We start from the raw sequence: 18,257 nt of genomic DNA on the forward strand, positions 1-18,257 counted from the left end.
GTTATTGGCCAAAACATGTGCAACTGGAAGTAAGGTAGGTTTAGTCTGACATCGGGGAGCAGTGAGCAGCTTGCCAGGACTACTGTAGACTGTCCAGGTGAAGCTGGTCATCAGGGAAATGGTCCGGGATGCAGGACAGCTGGTGGAAATCAAGACTCAGCAGGGATGTCAGCTGTCAGCACTAGGGGAGAGGTGGAGTCAGCCCTTACTAGAAACATCAGTTAACGTAAGATCAAAGACCAGAGGAAGGCCTACGCTAGAGCTCCAAAGCTCAGAGGAGATAAGAACAGAATGCAAGCAGGGGCAAAGGAGTTGCCGAACAGAACTCTGTCTGCGTCTGCGCCGAAGGCAGGCAGGAAATCGGGCAGGGCAGGGACAAGTCTGCAGTCTGAAGAGCAAACCAGAGTGTCAAGAGACGGAATCAAACTCCAAATTCTCTGTCCAGTTCGAAAGTCAAGAGCAAAACAGGGTCAGCCAGAAAAGTCTGGAGAACTGTGCCTACATCCTCCCAAAAGGAAGGCCTTCTGAGTTAGCTTTGAGTCTCCCACCAGATTGCACGGAGCCTCTAGCCATGATGCTGTTAAATTCTAGTTCTTACTCTTAGGAAGGGTTAAGTCCAACGGTGTCTGAAGCTCTATCCAGCTCCCCAAGTGTTTAGGACTCTAACATTCTATAAATCCAAAACTATACATTAAGTTCCAATGGAGAAATGAGCATATTAAATATTTTATCCAGGGAAATGGCGCTTACTGGACTCCCTCCCACCACCATTGCCCCCCCCCCCCCCCCCCAGCTGCCCCAACACATACATATAAATAAATATCCCACCACTACCATCTAATTCTTTCTACTAAAAGGCAGCCTGGAATGGTTTATGGCCCTCCTGGAAAGAAAAAAAAAAAAATGGGGGAGCAGGGAGGAGGGAGATGACCTTCCATTTCATCCTGACTCACTTAAAGACATCACTTGATTCTCAGTCACAAAGAATTCTCTTAACAGGGTGGAAAGCTCCCTGGTCACGAGAAGCTTGTTTAGAGTTGCAGTAGTTCCCCTTGCATCCTGTAAGCCAAAAGGATACATTCCAGGGCTGTGTTTCTTTCATTATTTTTCCCTCCAGGCTGATTTTATAGTAACAACACATAGCCACTTAAACCTATCTCCAAAGAACTAACATCCAGAAAATGTACCACATAAAATATAGACATTTTACAAGGAACCATCTATTAGCTGATAATGGCCGAGCTGCCATGGAGTACGTAAAAAAACAAATCACCAAAACATCAGATCCATTTATCCCAAACAGCCCTCTACAGTGAATGCCAGATAAACCTACAAGAATGGGATTCAAAGCATTATAAGAGGTCAGGAGGGAGGTTGCAATAAACTAAACATGTAGGTTGAGGATATACATAAATCACATGCAATGCAGCCTCATAAGGTACTAATAGAAGTAAAGGGGGGTGGGGCGGGAGGGGTCGGGGGTGGGAGAGGCTAGCAGGAAGATTTTAAAGTGTGATCATTATGGGAAAGAGAATATTAGACCAACCAAAGAGTGTCAGAGGGAGCAAGCAATAAGTTTCTCTACATATATTAAAAACATGCAGACATAGGAGAGTCGATGGTTACCAGGTTTAGAGAGGGGAGGAATGAATCAGAGTTAAAAGAGACTGCCCCAGCCTCCCAGGCCTGGCAGAAGAATCAGCAGGGGGAGCGGGATCCCTGGGGCTCCCTGACCGTGACCGCTCTCCACCTTTCCCTCTGCTCTTTGCCTCCCTTGGGCAGTCTGAGCTTTAAAGATTTCTCTGCTTTCTCCATATTTCTCTGAAGAGGAAGTCTGAGAAAACTTACTTACGTTAAGGAATGAGAGTGCTCAGTGGGGAGTCCCCTGGAGATTCTCTCCCTCTCCCTCAGCACCCCCCTCACTAAAATAAATCTTAAAAAAAAAAATCTATACTTGCCCAACCCCTGAAATCAGCAAACTATGTATAAGGGAGGGTTATATTCCGTGGAATAGAGGACCTTTCCTGTCCTTCTAAATTCTATCACATAGGTGGGCACTGATAAAATCCTCCCTTGTTCTCTAAGCAAACGACTTATTCAGTGAAGCCTCTGTGCAAATAAGGGAAAGGAAGGTGATACATAATTTCCATTTGTAAATTCATGTTAAAACAATTCAAACTATAAAAGATGGGATAAGGCTAGGAAACTAGAGCCAGGAAAGGAAGACAAGAGAAGCACTAAAATAGGGATTTAAAAAGCCGGGAAGAGGAAGGAGTTAATCATATCTGCTGGAAATTAAATATACAGTAGAGTTGACCCTTAAACAGCACACAGGCTAGGGGCACCTGGGGGGCTCAGTGGGTTAAGCATCGGCCTTCACCTCAGGTCATGATCCCAGGACCCTGGGATCAAGCTCTGCATCGGGCTCTCTGCTCAGGTGGGGAGACTCACTCTTTGGCTCTCTTCCTTTGCCCTTTACTCTCTCTTTCTCAATCTTAAATAAATAAATAAATAAACAAACAAACAAATGAATGAACAGCACAGAGGTTAGGGGCACCAATCCCTTACACCGCTGAAAATTTGTGTGTAACTTTTGACTTCCCTAATTTTTTAAAAAATATTTAATTAATTTATTTATTTGACAGAGAGAGAGAGAGAGATCACAGGTAGACAGAGAAAGAGGGGGAAGCAGGCTCCCTGCTGAGCAGAGAGCCTGATATGGGGCTTGACCCCAGAATCCTGAGATCATGACCTGAGCCGAAGGCAGAGGCTTAACCCACTGAGCCACCCAGGTGCCCCTTGACTTCCCTAAATTTAACCACTAACAGCCTACAGTAGACCAAAAGCCTCACTGATAAGATGAACAGTCAATTAATACATATTCTGTATGTTACAATGTGTTAGATACTGCATTCTTACAAGAAAGTAAGCTAGATAAAACGTTATTAGGAAAATCATAAGAAAGAGAAAGTACATTTACATTCCTGTCCTATATTTACCAGAAAAAAATGCATGCAAACCTGTGCAATTCAAACCCATTATGCTCAAGGGTCAACTATAGCTTCATTTTTTAGTAAGAATAAAAATTAAGAAAATTCAGATATGGTTTAGCAGAAAATTAAATTCAACAGCTTTCAGGAAGATCAAAAATATCCACTAAAACTTTGTAAAACTTAACTGTAAAAATGACACAGGGAAACCCATGGGTATATTTTACTTCCCAGTTCAAAGGCCCTGGCTGAAGCTTTTCATACAGGCTATTAACACTGCATAGCAACTAAGGAACACAAAATGTTTCATTCTTTATGAGGGTACAGCCACAAATGCAAGGAATAATTTAAGTGGAGTGTTCACAAGTTCCAAATTCATTGCCCACACTGAGAAACAAGTGTCTCTTGAAAGGGAATAGGCTATGAGGCATTAAGGTCCACTTTTGGCTTAAAAAAACAAAGCAGTATTAATAGCATTTATTAAGAATGCTGTACAAAGTTAAATGTATCCCAAGTCTTGTGAGCTATTTTTAATATTTCAAAATCATTTATTTAGCTACAATAAGGCCACACAGGCCAACTACACAATATCATGCTTTCCTGTTGCTGGAATAAATTAATACAATAATACTCATTATATCATTCTAACCAGGATTTGACTGGCAGTTCCACAGAACTTTACTAAATAAAAACTGTGGAACTCACGAACTCTTTACAGCTAGGGAGAGAAAAATTTCTCAAAACTAGGGGATTCAATCCTTTTTATGAAAAAAGATACAGGAGAAATTTGGCGGTAAAAAAAAAAATTGGAGAACTGTAATTTAGGATGTTGAGGGATTGAGATTTCCCTAAAATAGAATGAGCTCTGCTGTGTGCTGAGTGTTGTGAAGTCGCTTTCATGTGCGTTCTGGATTTTAATTCTCAGGATGACGCAGGAATTGTTATGCACATCGTATACACATGAGGACCTGAGGCTCAGAGGAATCAGGGCACAAGCTCAAGGCCACAGAGTTAGTCAGTGGAAGGCTCCTGCCTCACATTCAGTCCTTCACGGACTCCAATTCACTAACTAAAAGAACATTTCTTTTTTTTTTTTTTTTTTTTTTTTTATTGAGTTGACAAAGAGACAGAGAGAGAGAGAACACAAGCAGGGGGAGTGGAAGAGGGGGAAGCAGGCTTCCCACTAAGCAGAGAGCCCAATGCGGGGCTCGATCCAAGGACCCTGGGATCACGACCTGAGCTGAAGGCAGAGGCTTAATGACTGAGTCACCCAGGCGCCCCAAAAACATTTCTTTTCTGAGTGCTGGAAACCCAAAGAGACATTAGAAATAAAAATGAAAAAATCAGAAAAGGTATCGTCTCTTATGGTGTGTCAGTGTAGATTCATCAATTGCAACAGATGTCCCTCTCTGGTGGGGGCAGATGGGGGCGGGGGTCACATGGAAACGCTCTGTACCTTCCTCTCATTAGTGCTGTGAACCTAAACTGGCTCTAAAAACACAGTCTTTAAATAAGAAATTAAGAAATTTCAAGATTATCTAAGAGATTTAGAAATTGACCACCTTGTCAAGGAGGACAACAGATGATAGTTAAGGACAAAGATGCTTGGACGCAGCGGTGTGAGAGGGGCTGCTTACAACAGACAAGTGAGGCAGGAAAAGCTCTGAATTTTGAGCTCATTTTTTTAAAGATTTTGTTTATTTATTTTACAGACAGAGGGAGAGATCACAAGCAGGCAGAGCAGCAGGCAGAAAGAGGGGGGAAGCAGGTTCCCTGCTGAGCAGAGAGCCCGATGTGGGGCTTGATCTCAGGACCCTGAGATCATGACCTGAGCCAAAGGCAGAGGCTTTAACCCACTGAGCCACCCAGGCGCCCATACTGTGAGCTCATTTTGAAGGTAGCAGCCAGGGAGACAAAGAAATTATATCCTTTAGTGAAAAGCAATGAGCAGATGGGAAGACACAGAGGGTTAAAACACCAGGCCACATTATGAGGTGCAGCAAGGTGGCAGGTGATTACATGTGGCAAGGTAAATAGTTTGGGGCACCGGCATGACGCAATCCAATTCTTGGTTTCGGCTTAGGTCGTGATCTCAAGGTCGTGGGGTTGACCGCTCAGTGTGGAGCTGGCTTGAGACTCTCTCTCTCTCCTTCTCCCTCTGTCCCTCTGCCTCACCTCTCTAAAATGAATAAATAAATCTTTAAAAAAAAAAAAGGGGGAGGGCCTGGGTGGCTCAGTGGTTTAAAGCCTCTGCCTTTGGCTTGTATCATTATCCCAAGGTTCTGGGATCAAGCCCCACATTAGGTTCTCTGCTCAGCAGGGAGCCTACTTCCTCCTCTCTCTCCGCCTGCCTCTCTGCCTGCTTGTGATCTGTCAAATAAATAAATAAAATCTTTAACAAAAAAAATTAACATTATCTTTAGGCACCGCTGACATTACAGTCCTTCCTTCTCTCAACAGCAAAAAAAAAGGCTCCAGGTCCAGCTCTCCAATATTCTGAACAAGCCAATTAAAAATAATTTGACACCAAGTTTTGGAAGTGATTAGTTAAGATGCGGCTCATTAATAAACTTTGAGTTCAACAAATATTTGTTTAGCACTTCTGTTTAGAGGACCCTGAACTACAGCACTTAATTTCACAGCATTTTCATACTGTAAACTCTGAAAATAAGTAAATATTCAATTACATACCAGAATCTTAAGAAAAATCAGATCATTCAAAATCAAAAATACTATTTCACCTAAGTAACTGCCACAGCATTTTAAAAGGAAAATTTATCTTACACTGTTAATTTTTACTTATATCCTCTTACTGTAACCAACTTTTTAATAATTGGCATTCACTTGCTGAACACATGTAGCATTTTTCAAAAAGCAATCTAAAAGTTGTCATCAGTTTCTTTCTAAGCTGCTTTATTTTATATGTCATTTATATATGACTTACTGTGTTTTCTCCCGAGGAAATTACACTCTGTCCATTTCCTCCTTTGTGGTATCTTTTTTCCTCCACCTACTTCTCTTTGTCCTTTAAGACTCATCTGAGGTGGTACCACCTCCAGGAAGCCTTCCTTGACTTGCCTACATTGAGGTAGCTGCCCCTTCTCTGTGCTCTCGGCACCCTATATGTTTACCGTGGCACTTAGCACGCACTACTTAAACCACTGCTTTACTTGTTTATTTTCCTAATTAGATCATGAACTCCTCAAGAGCCCAGATCTCTCCCTCCATCCCTATAGCTGCAGGACAAGTGCACATGGTCAGTGGCCAGTAATGGGGAAGAAAGGAAGAGAGAGAAAGAAAATGAATTGTATGTCTATTTTCTCCATCATTTCTCACTTCCTTCCTCCTCATTCCATGTCTTCCTATTATTTTTCCCCAACTCCCAACACTATATCTTTATCCTTCTCTTCTTGGTTTCAACGCACACCAGATTTTCAATCTCTCCCTTGAGGTCCTTACGTCTGCAAAACTGTGATCCAGGGCGTGAGTAGCACAGGCTTAGGAGACGCTGCTCCTTGGCACTGCAAAGAAGGGGCTTCTTTTAATGGGCCCTGGATTAGTCTCTATTCTATCTCTTTGGTGTTCTAGCTGGGGACTTTTAACATGCTTCAGCTTTGCATAGTTTTCAGCCTTCGCAGCTGGGTAAACAGACTTTCTGCAACACCCTGGATAAAATGGCAAGCTCATGGGAAAAGTCTTCACCTTTAAATTAAAAAAAAAAAAACTTGTTCACGGCCACTGTTGGGGAATAGTAACACCTGAGAGCACCTGAGGGGAACTATGTGTGTGCTGGCTGCGGACAACTAAGCTGATGACAAAAACATGCGGCTGCCTTCCTGAGTGAGCCTGGCGGCTCTCAGAGTGGAGCATCAGACCACACTTAGCAAGAATAACAGAAAAGTGAGGGAAGTGACTGACATTTCTGGTAGGTTATCCAACAAAGTTTATAGATTTCATAGGAGAACACCAAGCTGACTGTAGTTAACAGTGCTGTATATTTGAAAGTTGCTAAGAGAGTACATTTTAAAACTTCTCATCACAAGAAAAACAAATGTGTAACTATGTGAGGTGATGGATATTAAGTGATGGTGATGACCATTTTGCAATATATACAAATATCAAATCATTATGTTGTACATGTTAAATTATACAATGTCGTATATCAAGGGTGTCTCAATAAAACTGGAAAAAATGTGTCTTCATGGGCACCTGGGTGGCTCAGTCGGTTAAGCATCTGCCTTTGGCTCAAGTCATGATCTCAGGGTCCTGGGATCAAGCCCCGCATTGGGCTCTCTGCTCTGCAGGGAGCCTTCATGCCCCTTTCCCTCTGTGCTCTCTCTCTCTCTCAAATAAATAAAATCTTTTTTTTTTTTTAAAGGGGGGGGGGGCGCCTGGGTGGCTCAGTGGGTTAAGCCGCGGCCTTCGGCTCAGGTCATGATCTCGGGGTCCTGGGATCGAGTCCTGCATCGGGCTCTCTGCTCAGCGGAGAGCCTGCTTCCCTCTCTCTCTCTCTGCCTGCCTCTCTGACTACTTGTGATTTCTCTCTGTCAAATAAATAAATAATCTTAAAAAAAAAAAAGTCTTCAGGCTAAATAGAAAATAGTGGTTGCTGAGAAACAAACTCACCTTATGATGAAAATAATTCCTTTATTTCACAAGTTTAAGAAACTACTTTACTATAAAGTCTATCATAACTTTTATAACGTGATTTCCTGGTCACCTCCCCTCTCTCTCCCTAGACCTTCTTACCTGCCCCACCAATCCCCTCCTTAACCCCTCTGCCATCCACTCCCTTTCCCTGGACCCAACTCTCTCTCTCTCTCTCTCTCTCTCTCTGTCTCTCTCTCTCGTCCCACCTCCCCCCACTCTTCCTTTGAATCACTGAGCTCCAGGCTCATTGTCCTCCTTGCTACTCCTTAAACTCCCACCCACACACCTGCTGCCTAAAAAGCTTCTCCCAGTTATCTGCAGGCCCTTTCCCTCACCTCCTTCCAGACTCTGCTCAAATGTCACTTTATCAGAGAGGCCCTCCCTGACCAGCTTAAATGGAACAGCCAGTCTCACAACCAACTTTTGCCACTTCTCATTTTCCTTCCCTGCATTATTTGTCACCAGCTTAGTTTGTCTCATTTATTTTTCTATTCCCAGTGCTCAGTAAATAGTTATTGAGGAAATAAATAAAGACAGAGTAACATTTCAGGTAGCACTTTAGGGAGGCGATAGGACCTATGGGGGGAAAAAAAGTAGCCTTTTGAATTCTAACTATTCACTACATATGGAACCTTGAAACTAACCTCCCTACACTACAGAATATTCATCAGTAAAGCGGAAATAACAATGCTCCTCTGGTAAGTCAAGGCATCTAATAAATGCTGGTTCTTCCCCTTTCTTTCTGCCTGCCTTCTTTCTGCAGCTGGACCTCAGTGTACCTGTGATTCACAGGTCTTGAGACAGCTGTCCAGTGAAAGGAACAGTGTGTTCCACACACGTGGAACAGACCACCCGCAGAAGGTAAAGCAGATCCTGTGTGGGTTGGATAAAGGGTAGGCTGGTGCTGAGTCAGCGGGCAAGGAGGACTTCTTTTCTGAAAGTGTTGTCTTCTGGCCGGGACCCCAAATAGAGACATCTGAGGATGGTTTCCTGAAACTATAGGACAGACCCAGAGGCACAACTGTGTTCAGGATAATAAGAAGTCTGGGAAGCATGCCAGATAGAGAACAAAAGACATAGAATGGGAGTGCGGCCCTAGCAGGGACTTTAGGCTGAGAAAAAGGTGGAAAGAAAAGATCATGTCAGGCTGTGGAAGACCATGATGTCAGACTAAAAAGACCAGATTTAATCCGATAATCAAAAGCCACTAAACATTTTGAATATTCCATAGAAAACATGGAATCATCTCGTGAAACGATACACATTTGCACTTTCACAGAGGCTTCTGATTTCTAAATGCCGAGCACTGAAAGGTACTGATGAATCCAGTGACATTTGCTCAGGAAAACGAAGGACAGGGTTGTAGATGGGAACAAATCGCATCCTAATCTCCCCTGCTCATCACTGTTGGATCCTCCAGGCAGAAGAGACTTGAGCTGGCAGAGAGGGAAGAACTGCAGACCCCAGGAGAGCACCAAAAACCAACAACACGCACAGGCTCCCTGTGGTCTGCGTTTGAACAGCAGGACCCAGGGCAGTATGACTTCCCCTCTAAGTTTCCTCTCTTCAGGCTACCCCTCGTCTCTACCATGGGATTCGATTCCTTATTCCTTGTTACATCCTAATTAAGACATAAGAACCTGAAGGGTTCCAAAATGATGAAATTTCCACTCCTATGTCTAGAACAGGAGAAAGAAAAAGGCAACAAATTACTTTATTCACCCCAAAGAGAGAAAATAGAAGTTAATGTGTTACAGATGCCACTAGAAGTCTCTCCACAGCGGAATTCTAGGACAGAAGCTAGCCAGGAATAAATGTTTGAGGGCCTCGGACACCAAAAACTTAACTTTGTGGTTCCTGAAGTTATAAAAGGGCCAGCATCTAAAGAACAAGATGACACTTGTATCTGCCAAGGTTTCGGATTTTTCTTGGGTCCACTCTTCTCACAGCATGGATGTGATTTATTTAGACTATCAAAGAGCTTTTGATAAGGCTCTCACAAATGCCTATTATTGAAACTGGGTAACCATGGTGTGAAAGGAAAAAGTCCTATCAGTGAATTAAATGGATTAAAAACTGCTGGAGAGGCAAAGAGGCAAGAAGCAGAAATAAATGGCCAATTCTCATGTGGGGAAAGGTTAATGATCGAGGGCTCTTAGGCTCTGTGGGGGAATCAGACTGATACTTCACCAACGACCAAGACAGGGGAGCCCCATGCCATGTTCTCCAAGCATCAGCCCCACACAGAGCCCCCATTGATCAAAGAGTCTGGGGCATAAGGAAGAGATGCAAGCAGTCCAGGGAAGGGTAAATAGGTAAGGAACGTTGTTGATTCACCCAGAGATGCCCCAATCCCAGGCGGACAGAAATAAAATTATAGTAGCAGAATTTTATTGTCTCAGAACTTTGAAACACACTACGGAGAAAGACAAGGGCTCTTTCAAAAGACAAGACCAGATATTGGAACAAAAGTACTTCATTTATGGGCATGATGAAGGGGGAAAATGTTCCACACTGAAGAACAGCTCATGTGGGCATTTAGATCTGCAAAAAAAAAAAAAAAGCAATGCCTACTCTATACGGAGAAGTTTAGACATACACAAAAGTGAAGCAGGTAGGAAAGATTAGAATTAGCACCTTTTTTTTTCTTTTTCAACATTTCCTTAGCAATTCAGGGTCTCTTCTGGCTTCATACAAATTTTAGGATTGTTTGCTTCCAGCCCTTTGAAAAATGCCTGTGGAATTTTGATCGGAATGGCACTGAAAGTATAGATGGCTCTGGGCAGTATAGACATTTTAACAATGTTTATTATTTCGATCCATGAGCATGGCATGGTCTTCTATCTTTTTTGTCTTCTTCAATTTCTTTCATGAGTGTTCTGTAGTTCCTCGAATACAGATCCTTGACTCTTTGGTTAGGTTTATTCCCAGGTATCTTACGGTTCTTGGTGCTATAGTAAATGGAATCAATTCTCTAATTTCCCTTTCTATATTTTCATTGTTAGTGTGTAAGAAAGCAACTGATTTCTGTACATTGATTTTGTATCCTGCCACATTACTGAATTGCTATATGAGTTCTAGTAGTTTGGCAGTGGAGTCTTGGGTTTTCCATAGAAAGTATCATGTCATCTGTGAAGAGAGAGAGTTTGACTTCTTCTTTGCCAATTTGAATACATTTTATTTCTTTTTGTTGTCTGATTGCTGTTGCTAGGACTTCTAATACTAAGTTGAACAAGAGTGGTGAGAGTGGGCATCCTTGTCGTGTTCCTGATCTCAAAGGGAAGGCTGTCAGCTTTTCCCCATTGAGGATGATACTCACTGTGGGTTTCTCATAGATAGATTTTATGAAGTTGAGGAATGTTCCCTCTATCCCTATACTTTGAATTGTTTTAATCAGAAATGGATGCCGTATCTTGTCAAATGCTTTTTCTGCATCAGTTGAAGGGACCTGACTTCAAGCTTTACTATAAAGCTGTGATTACCAAGACAGCATGGTACTAGCACAAAAACAGACACATAGACCAGTGGAACAGAGTAGAGAGCTCAGATATGGACCCGCAACTCTATGGTCAAATAATCTTCAACAAAGCAGGAAAAAATATACAGTGGAAAAAATAACTTCAATAAATGGTGCTGGGAAAGTTGGACAGCTATGCATAGAAGAATGAAACTCGACCATTCTCTTACACCATACACAAAGATAAACTCGAAATAGATAAAAGACCTCAATGTGAGGCAGGAATCTATCAAAATCCCAGAGGAGAACATAGGCAGTAACCTCTTTGATATCGGCCACAGCAACTTCTTTCAAGATATGTCTCCAAAGGCAAAGGAAACAAAAGTGAAAATGAACTTTTGGGACATCATCAAGATCAAAAGCTTCTGCACAGCAAAGGAAACAGTCAACAAGACAAAGAGGCAACCCATGGAATGGGAGAAGATATTTGCAAACGACACCACAGACAAAGGGCTGATACCTAAGATCTATAAAGAACTCCTCAAACTCAACACGCACAAAACAAATAATCACATCAAAAAATGGGCAGAAGACATGAACAGACACTTCTCCAAAGAAGATATACAAATGGCTAACAGACACATGAAAAAATGTTCATCATCATTAGCCATCAGGGAGATTCAAATCAAAACCATATTGAGATACCACCTTACACCAGTTAGAATGGCCAGTTAACAAGACAGTAAACCACATGTGGTGAAGAGGTTGTGGATCAAGGGGAACCCTCTTATACTGTTGGTGGGAATGCAAGTTGGTGCAGCCACTTTGGAAAACAGTGTGGAGATTCCTTAAGAAATTAAAAATAGAGCTTCCCTATGACCCTGCGATGGCACTACTGGGTATTCACCCCAAAGATACAGATGTAGTGAAAAAGACGGCCATCTGTACCCCAAAGTTCACAATGTGGCAATGGCCACAGTCACCAAACTGTGGAAAGAACCAAGATGCCCTTCAACGGATGAATGGATAAAGAAGACATGGTCCATATATATACAATGGAGTATTATGCCTCCATCAGAAAGAATGAATATCCAACTCTTATATCAACATGGACGGGAATGGAGGAGATTATGCTGAAGGAAATAAGTCAAGCAGAGAAAGTCAGTTATCATATGGTTTCACTTACTTGTGTAGCATAAGGAATAACATGGAGGACTTTGGGAGATAGAGAGGATAAATGAGTTGGGGGAAATCAGAGGGGGAGACAAGCCATGAGAAACTGTGGACTCTGAGAAACAAACTGAGGGTTTTGGAGGGGAGGGAGGTGGGGGTTGGGTGAGCCTGGTGGTGGGTATTAAGGAGGGCACGTATTACATGGAGCACTGGGTGTGGTGCATAAACAATGAATTCTGGAACACTGAAAAGAAGTAAAATAAAATGAAAAAAAAAAGGACATATTAAAAATCACAATGAATTTTGAAAGACTGAAACAAAAATAAAATGAAATAAAATAATATTAAAATAATTAGCACCTTTTTCTGAGAGAAAGTTGAAAGATTTGATGCAGGTTTTAACAAAAGCATAACATGTCATGTACGGAATAATCTGGAAATCAAAAAAATCTGATTAATATTAATCCCTTGTGACCCATAACTCAATCTGGCATTTTCAAAACATCATCATGACAAACTTCCCAAGAGAACTTTCGACTTAACCTTTCTTTGTCTCCGTTTCTTCATCTGTAAAATGGGAATAGAATTTACCTCACAGGATAACTGTAAGGGTTAAATGGGATAGTCTATGTAGAGCATTTAAAGGTTAAAAAAAAAAGTTAAATTATTTTTATTAGTATTGTTGTTATTAGTATTTACAATAGACTAAACCCAAACACACATGCTATAGAGAAGAGATCTATTTCAAGCCATTGTGATTTTCTTATCGGTATCATTCTTACGAGTCAGTACTCATTAAGACACGTAAAGTACTTTCAAATAAAGAACAGAAAACATAGCTTTGAAATATCTTTCCACTAACCCGTTCTGCGAAATGGAAGAGAATTACAAATTAATCTAAAAAAGGCAAAAAAGAACATACACATAAATACGCACACAGACACAAACCAGGCAAATGCTAAGGACATATTTATTCTTAAATGTACCAAGAGTAGATCCAAGCTTACCGTGCAGACAGTATTTTGATAAGCTCTTTTCTATTCTGTACACGAAGGTGGTTAGTTTTATACTTGGAGTCATCAATTAGTTCGGGCAAATTCAAGATCTAAAAAGGAAAAATAATTTTAATGCATAATTCACAATTTTTCATGTACCTGCCTGTGAGTGTTCCAGGCTTACCAACATGCTCCCCGGGATCCTTCCTTGCTGACCTTTACACTTCCAGACAAAGGCAAATAGAGCAACAAAGGAACAGAGATGGAAGGATCATGCAAGCAGGGCAGGAGATGCTGGGACTAACTTTGTCATTTATGAGAAGTTTGGGCTACATTTAGGTATGTGCCTACAGATGGGAGCACAGAAAAAAAGTTATCAGATCCTCACAATAAGTCTTGTCTAGAGAGAGTAGGTACAGAGAGACAAAACCTGATAGAACTGACCTAGTTCCGAGAGCCAATATCGTAACTACATATCCGCACTTACGTGAAGCCCAGAATCAACATAAATCTTGTAGGTACGTCCACTTATTTGTTCCACACGTAAATAAAATAATATTATTCGTCCCAGAAGCCCTATCCAGGATGTTGTACAAGGTGCTAAAATAAAGGAAAAGCACATACATTTGCCCCAAATGTTCGCCATTAAAACAATGTCAAATTAAAAGATATTCTTCCTATAGAAGTGTCACTATTTTTCTTTACTATGTCTCCCTGAAGGGATAACAAATAGAAATGCTTTTATATACTTCCTCTTTTGCTCCTCCTCAATAAAGGGAAAATCTATCTTGCAAGTCCCTTTGGACATCTTGCAATTTTAACGAGACCATAATGAAAGTACCAAGTGGATTTGGGATGGAAAAGAAGTTTTTATAAAGAATGTGTGGAGGCAGTGTTTGGCAGTTGTGTTGGAAAGTCAGAAGGAGCATTTATGGGCTCGGGGCAGGCCATGGGGCCAACAGAAAGCTTCGCTACCTTGAGTAATGTATTTGCTTGAAATATAAACATGTAATGGTTTCATTTGTTTCCCATAGTTTAAATACAACCAATCCATTAATCATCTCACAAAGGACAGAGAAGTGAAGAAGTTTCCCTGGAGTAAAGAGAGCATCTCCACTCTGTCCTTTCTCTTTTGCGGGCTTCACTTCCTCATTTCCTTGAGGAATAATAAAGACAACATTACTCCCCCAGATTTTAAAAAGCAACACCACATAGAGCGGCTTTCCTAAAAACCTCCGTGTCACCCCAGCTGATTTCATGACTTCAGAAGCAGCCACCAGGCTTGTACGGGTATGGAAACCCGCCCTCCCCTCTCTAGGAGTGAATAAGTCATTTCCGGAAGAAGCAAGTGCCTTCCCCAAATCACAGGTTAAACCTGGAAATCTGGCCTCACCCAGAAATAGTGTAAGCTGCATAAAAAGCTGCTCAGTCATTGTACTCAGTGGTAACCAGGATGCCCTCGGATGCTGTTCTCTGAATTTGACTCATCGGACCTCTTTTCTCTGAGCAAGTTGGTATGAAACAGTGAGTCAAGGTAATTATGGTTCTGTCCTTAGCCATGCTGCCTTTCACAGTGTTTCTAGAGAGACTGCTTCCAGTGCTGTGATCACAACCAGCCCTTACGAGCTTGAGGAAGCATCGCCTGGGCGAATGAAGCAATGTCAGCGAAAGTGCCTGACATACTGAGCAGCAAATACATGTGATGTAGTCCAACGAGGTACTATTTCCCCCCAAAGAAATAATGAAGTGTGGGCTTATTGAGGAAGGACGGGAAAGAGGGAGGAAAGGAAGGAGAGGAAGAATGTCTTTAATGAAACTTCATTTCCTATGAACGTTTCTACTAGACGTAGAGTTCTGGGTGGACCGTTTGGTGCCAGGTGGCTCTGGGCTCCCAGTTTCTGACAAAAAGTCTGCAGTCAGCTGAGGCTGTGTTTCCCCACAGGTAACCTATTACTTTCCTCCAGGTGCTTTCAAAACCTTTTCCTTGGTCCTTCATTTTCAGTGGGAAGACTTGGGTATGTTTAGGCATGGATTTACTTGGGTTTATCTTATTTGGGGTTTGCTGAAATTGTGAAATCTGTAGGTTTTTATCTTTCACCAAGTTTGGGAAGTTTTCAGCAACTATGTCTTCAAATATTTCCTCAGCATGTATTCTTCATCCTGGGATTACAATGAGGGGCTCCTCCTGGGATTACAATGATATCAGTGTTAGACTTTTCGTTACCAACCTGAAGGCTCCTGAAAATCTGTTCTTTCTTTCTTCCATTTCTTGGGGGAGGGGACCATCTTTTTTTCTCTTTCTCTCTGTTGTTCCAGATTGAATAATTTCTATTTACCTATTCTAAGTTCCTTGGCTTAGTTCCGTTGTGTTACTGGGCTCATCTGGTGAGGGGTTTCTTTTTTTTATTTGGTGGTCATATTGTTCGGTTCTCCAGTTTCTAGCTGGTTCTTCTTCCTACCTTCTTTTTCTCTGCTGGACATTTCTCCTTTCCCATTTATTTCAACAGTGTCTGTGATGCCTGTTGGAGCATTTTTATAATAGCTGTTTTAAAGTCTTTGTAAGTTAATTCCAACATCTGTGTCCTCTTGGCATTGGCATTTATTGACTGTCTTTTCTCATGCAAGCTCTGGTTCTTCATATGCTGAGTAATTTTGGATTGTATCCTGGATGTTTTAAATAGTATATTATGGGCCTCTGGGTCTTGTTTAAATCCTACAGCAACATTTTATTGTTATTGTTTTTAGCAAGCAACTGATCTGGTTAGGTCCAGGCCCCAAGCCCCAACCTGCCTTCTGTGTGCTTTGGTTCTTGTGTTAGTTCAGTTCTCAAAGCCCCTGCGATGCTGTTTGAGTCCGTCCTGCGTGTGTCCCACTTAATGTTCAGGCTGCCTCCTGAGCAGTATTCTGTGTGTTAACTTGGTTTGCAACTTCTTTGGTGGGATGGTTAAGATCAGATCAGTGTACATGCAGCTCAGGGCTGAGAGCCCAAGTTCACAAACACCTTCAAAGCTCACTTTCCAAAGCTCATCCCCCTCGGCAGACTCCCTCCAGTTCCCTGGGGCTCCCCTATAGTTAGCCTACTTCCCTGCACACTTCCAGGGTGGAGGCCAAGCAGTGGGAGGACAGAGGAAAAAGCCACAAAGATTCCTCCCTCTTTTTGAGGGGCAGATGCAGGATTTCCACACTCTCTCCGCTATTAGAGCTCACTTTCGTGCTCTTCACTCCAGGAACAAAGGACTCAGCTCTGTTTCCTAGTGCCCATTTCCATGTTTTTGGCTCCACTGTATCCACGAAAGGAAATCACTGTAGAGAAAGCTGGTAAACTTAATTCTGGTTTGACAGTTTTGTTTTGTTTTGTTTTTTAAGATAATATTTATTTATTTGAGAGAGAGAGAGGAAGGGAGAGCACAGAGGGAGAGGGAGAAGCTGAGCAGGGAGTCTGATGCAGGGCTTAATGCCGGGGCCCTGGGATCATGACCTGAGCTGAAGACAGACGCTTAACCGACTAAGCCCCTCAGGAGCACTAGAGGTACTTTATTTTTTTTTCAGAGGTACTTTAAATTCTGGTGTTCTTCCCTGGTTTACCTACCACTACTTACTTTTCAGCATCCTCTTAGATGTCCATACATTCTATCCAGGTTTTATCATTATATTCAGTGGAAGAGACAGGGAGAAGTGTGCTTACTCTATCTTATCCAGAACCAGAATCTCCAAACCTAATTTTTATAGAGGCCATTTACAAAGCACATTCTGTGAGCCAGGACTGGACTGAGTACTTTACTTATCCAATCTAACTCTTACAAAACTCCAAAAGTTATATATTAGGAGAGTTATATATCATAATCTTCATTTGACTGTAAGAAAACAGATGCTTGGCCAAGATTAAGTGTCTCACCAGAGGTCACCCAACTAGTGTCAAGACTCATGGTATGCCTTAGAAGTCTGCTATCACATCCTCAGACCATCCACTCCAGCATCAACAACAATGCTTACTCGAACTGGAGTTTCCTGTACCCCACCTCAGACATGCTAAGTCGAAATTTTGGGGAATGAAGCTCCAGGAGATTCCCTCTGCATGCTGAAGTTGAGAACCAATGCACATTCCCTGCAATACAAGAAACCTTCAGTCTAAATGACTTTTAAAAGGATGTCAATGTACTTCAAATAGGAATACCCATTAGTATTGGCATCAATCAGCTTAAAATAGCTTACATATGCTCATGTTCCCTACTCTTCTGTATCATGTTAAGAGACATAAAATAGGATTTGTTTTAAGCCAAGGTTCACTTTATATGCAGAAAGATTTTCTGAACGCCAAGCCTTGAACCCCCTGCTCTTGTTCTCACTCTAATTCCTGACAATAAGAGCTCCTTAAAAGGACCCATCCCCAAGTAGCATTAGTCAGCCAGTATATCAAATTCCATTTTGGAAAGACAATAGGCCTAAGTAAATTCTATGCATTCATCACAGACAATACTGCTATATTTCTCCCTAGCTGATAGAGCTGCCCTATCTTTCACTATTTACTTGGCAAAAGAACCATTGATGGGCTTACTATAAAAAACTGGGGACCTCATCTTCCACATGGCCAGTTTGAATGGCAAGCCCCTCAGTAATAGATAAATCTGAACAAAAAGTACTTAGGAGAAACCCACTATTTATGGAAAAGGGAAACAGGCCATTTTTCTTAGGTTAAAAGGGTTTTTAGGGCAAGTTTACATGTAAGGATATATAAAGTCAATCAGTTTGCAAGGTTGCTCAAGATGCCTATAAATGATGGAAATAACATTAAAATCCTCTACTCACAAAACTTTTCTTGAGTATCTCAAAGGATTTGATAGACATTGTCTTAAGCCTCATAACAGGGATTATTATTCATAACTCACATATGGTAAAAGAAAGGTCAAGTATGCCATTCTCAAAGGCCCTCTAATGCTCTCCTTTTAAACAAATGTATCATAACACACCATCCCAATAAGTCATATTTTAGTAC

The 18,257-nt window shown here is 41.7% G+C and overlaps 1 protein-coding gene across 16 annotated transcripts in view; it reads right to left on the reverse strand.

Annotated features, from left to right (window-relative positions):
* Positions 1-18,257, reverse strand: part of SUGCT (succinyl-CoA:glutarate-CoA transferase) — an 840,768-nt gene that overhangs the window by 477,814 nt on the left and 344,697 nt on the right. For all 16 annotated transcript variants that reach the window (XM_059397231.1, XM_059397230.1, XM_059397222.1 and 13 more), the window contains exon 11: positions 13,277-13,374. In XM_059397231.1, coding sequence (XP_059253214.1) covers positions 13,277-13,374 — 98 coding nt within the window. The remainder of the gene's footprint in view (positions 1-13,276; positions 13,375-18,257) is intronic.

Source organism: Mustela nigripes, chromosome 4 (assembly GCF_022355385.1).
Source record: "Mustela nigripes isolate SB6536 chromosome 4, MUSNIG.SB6536, whole genome shotgun sequence".
Lineage (NCBI taxonomy): Eukaryota > Metazoa > Chordata > Mammalia > Carnivora > Mustelidae > Mustela > Mustela nigripes.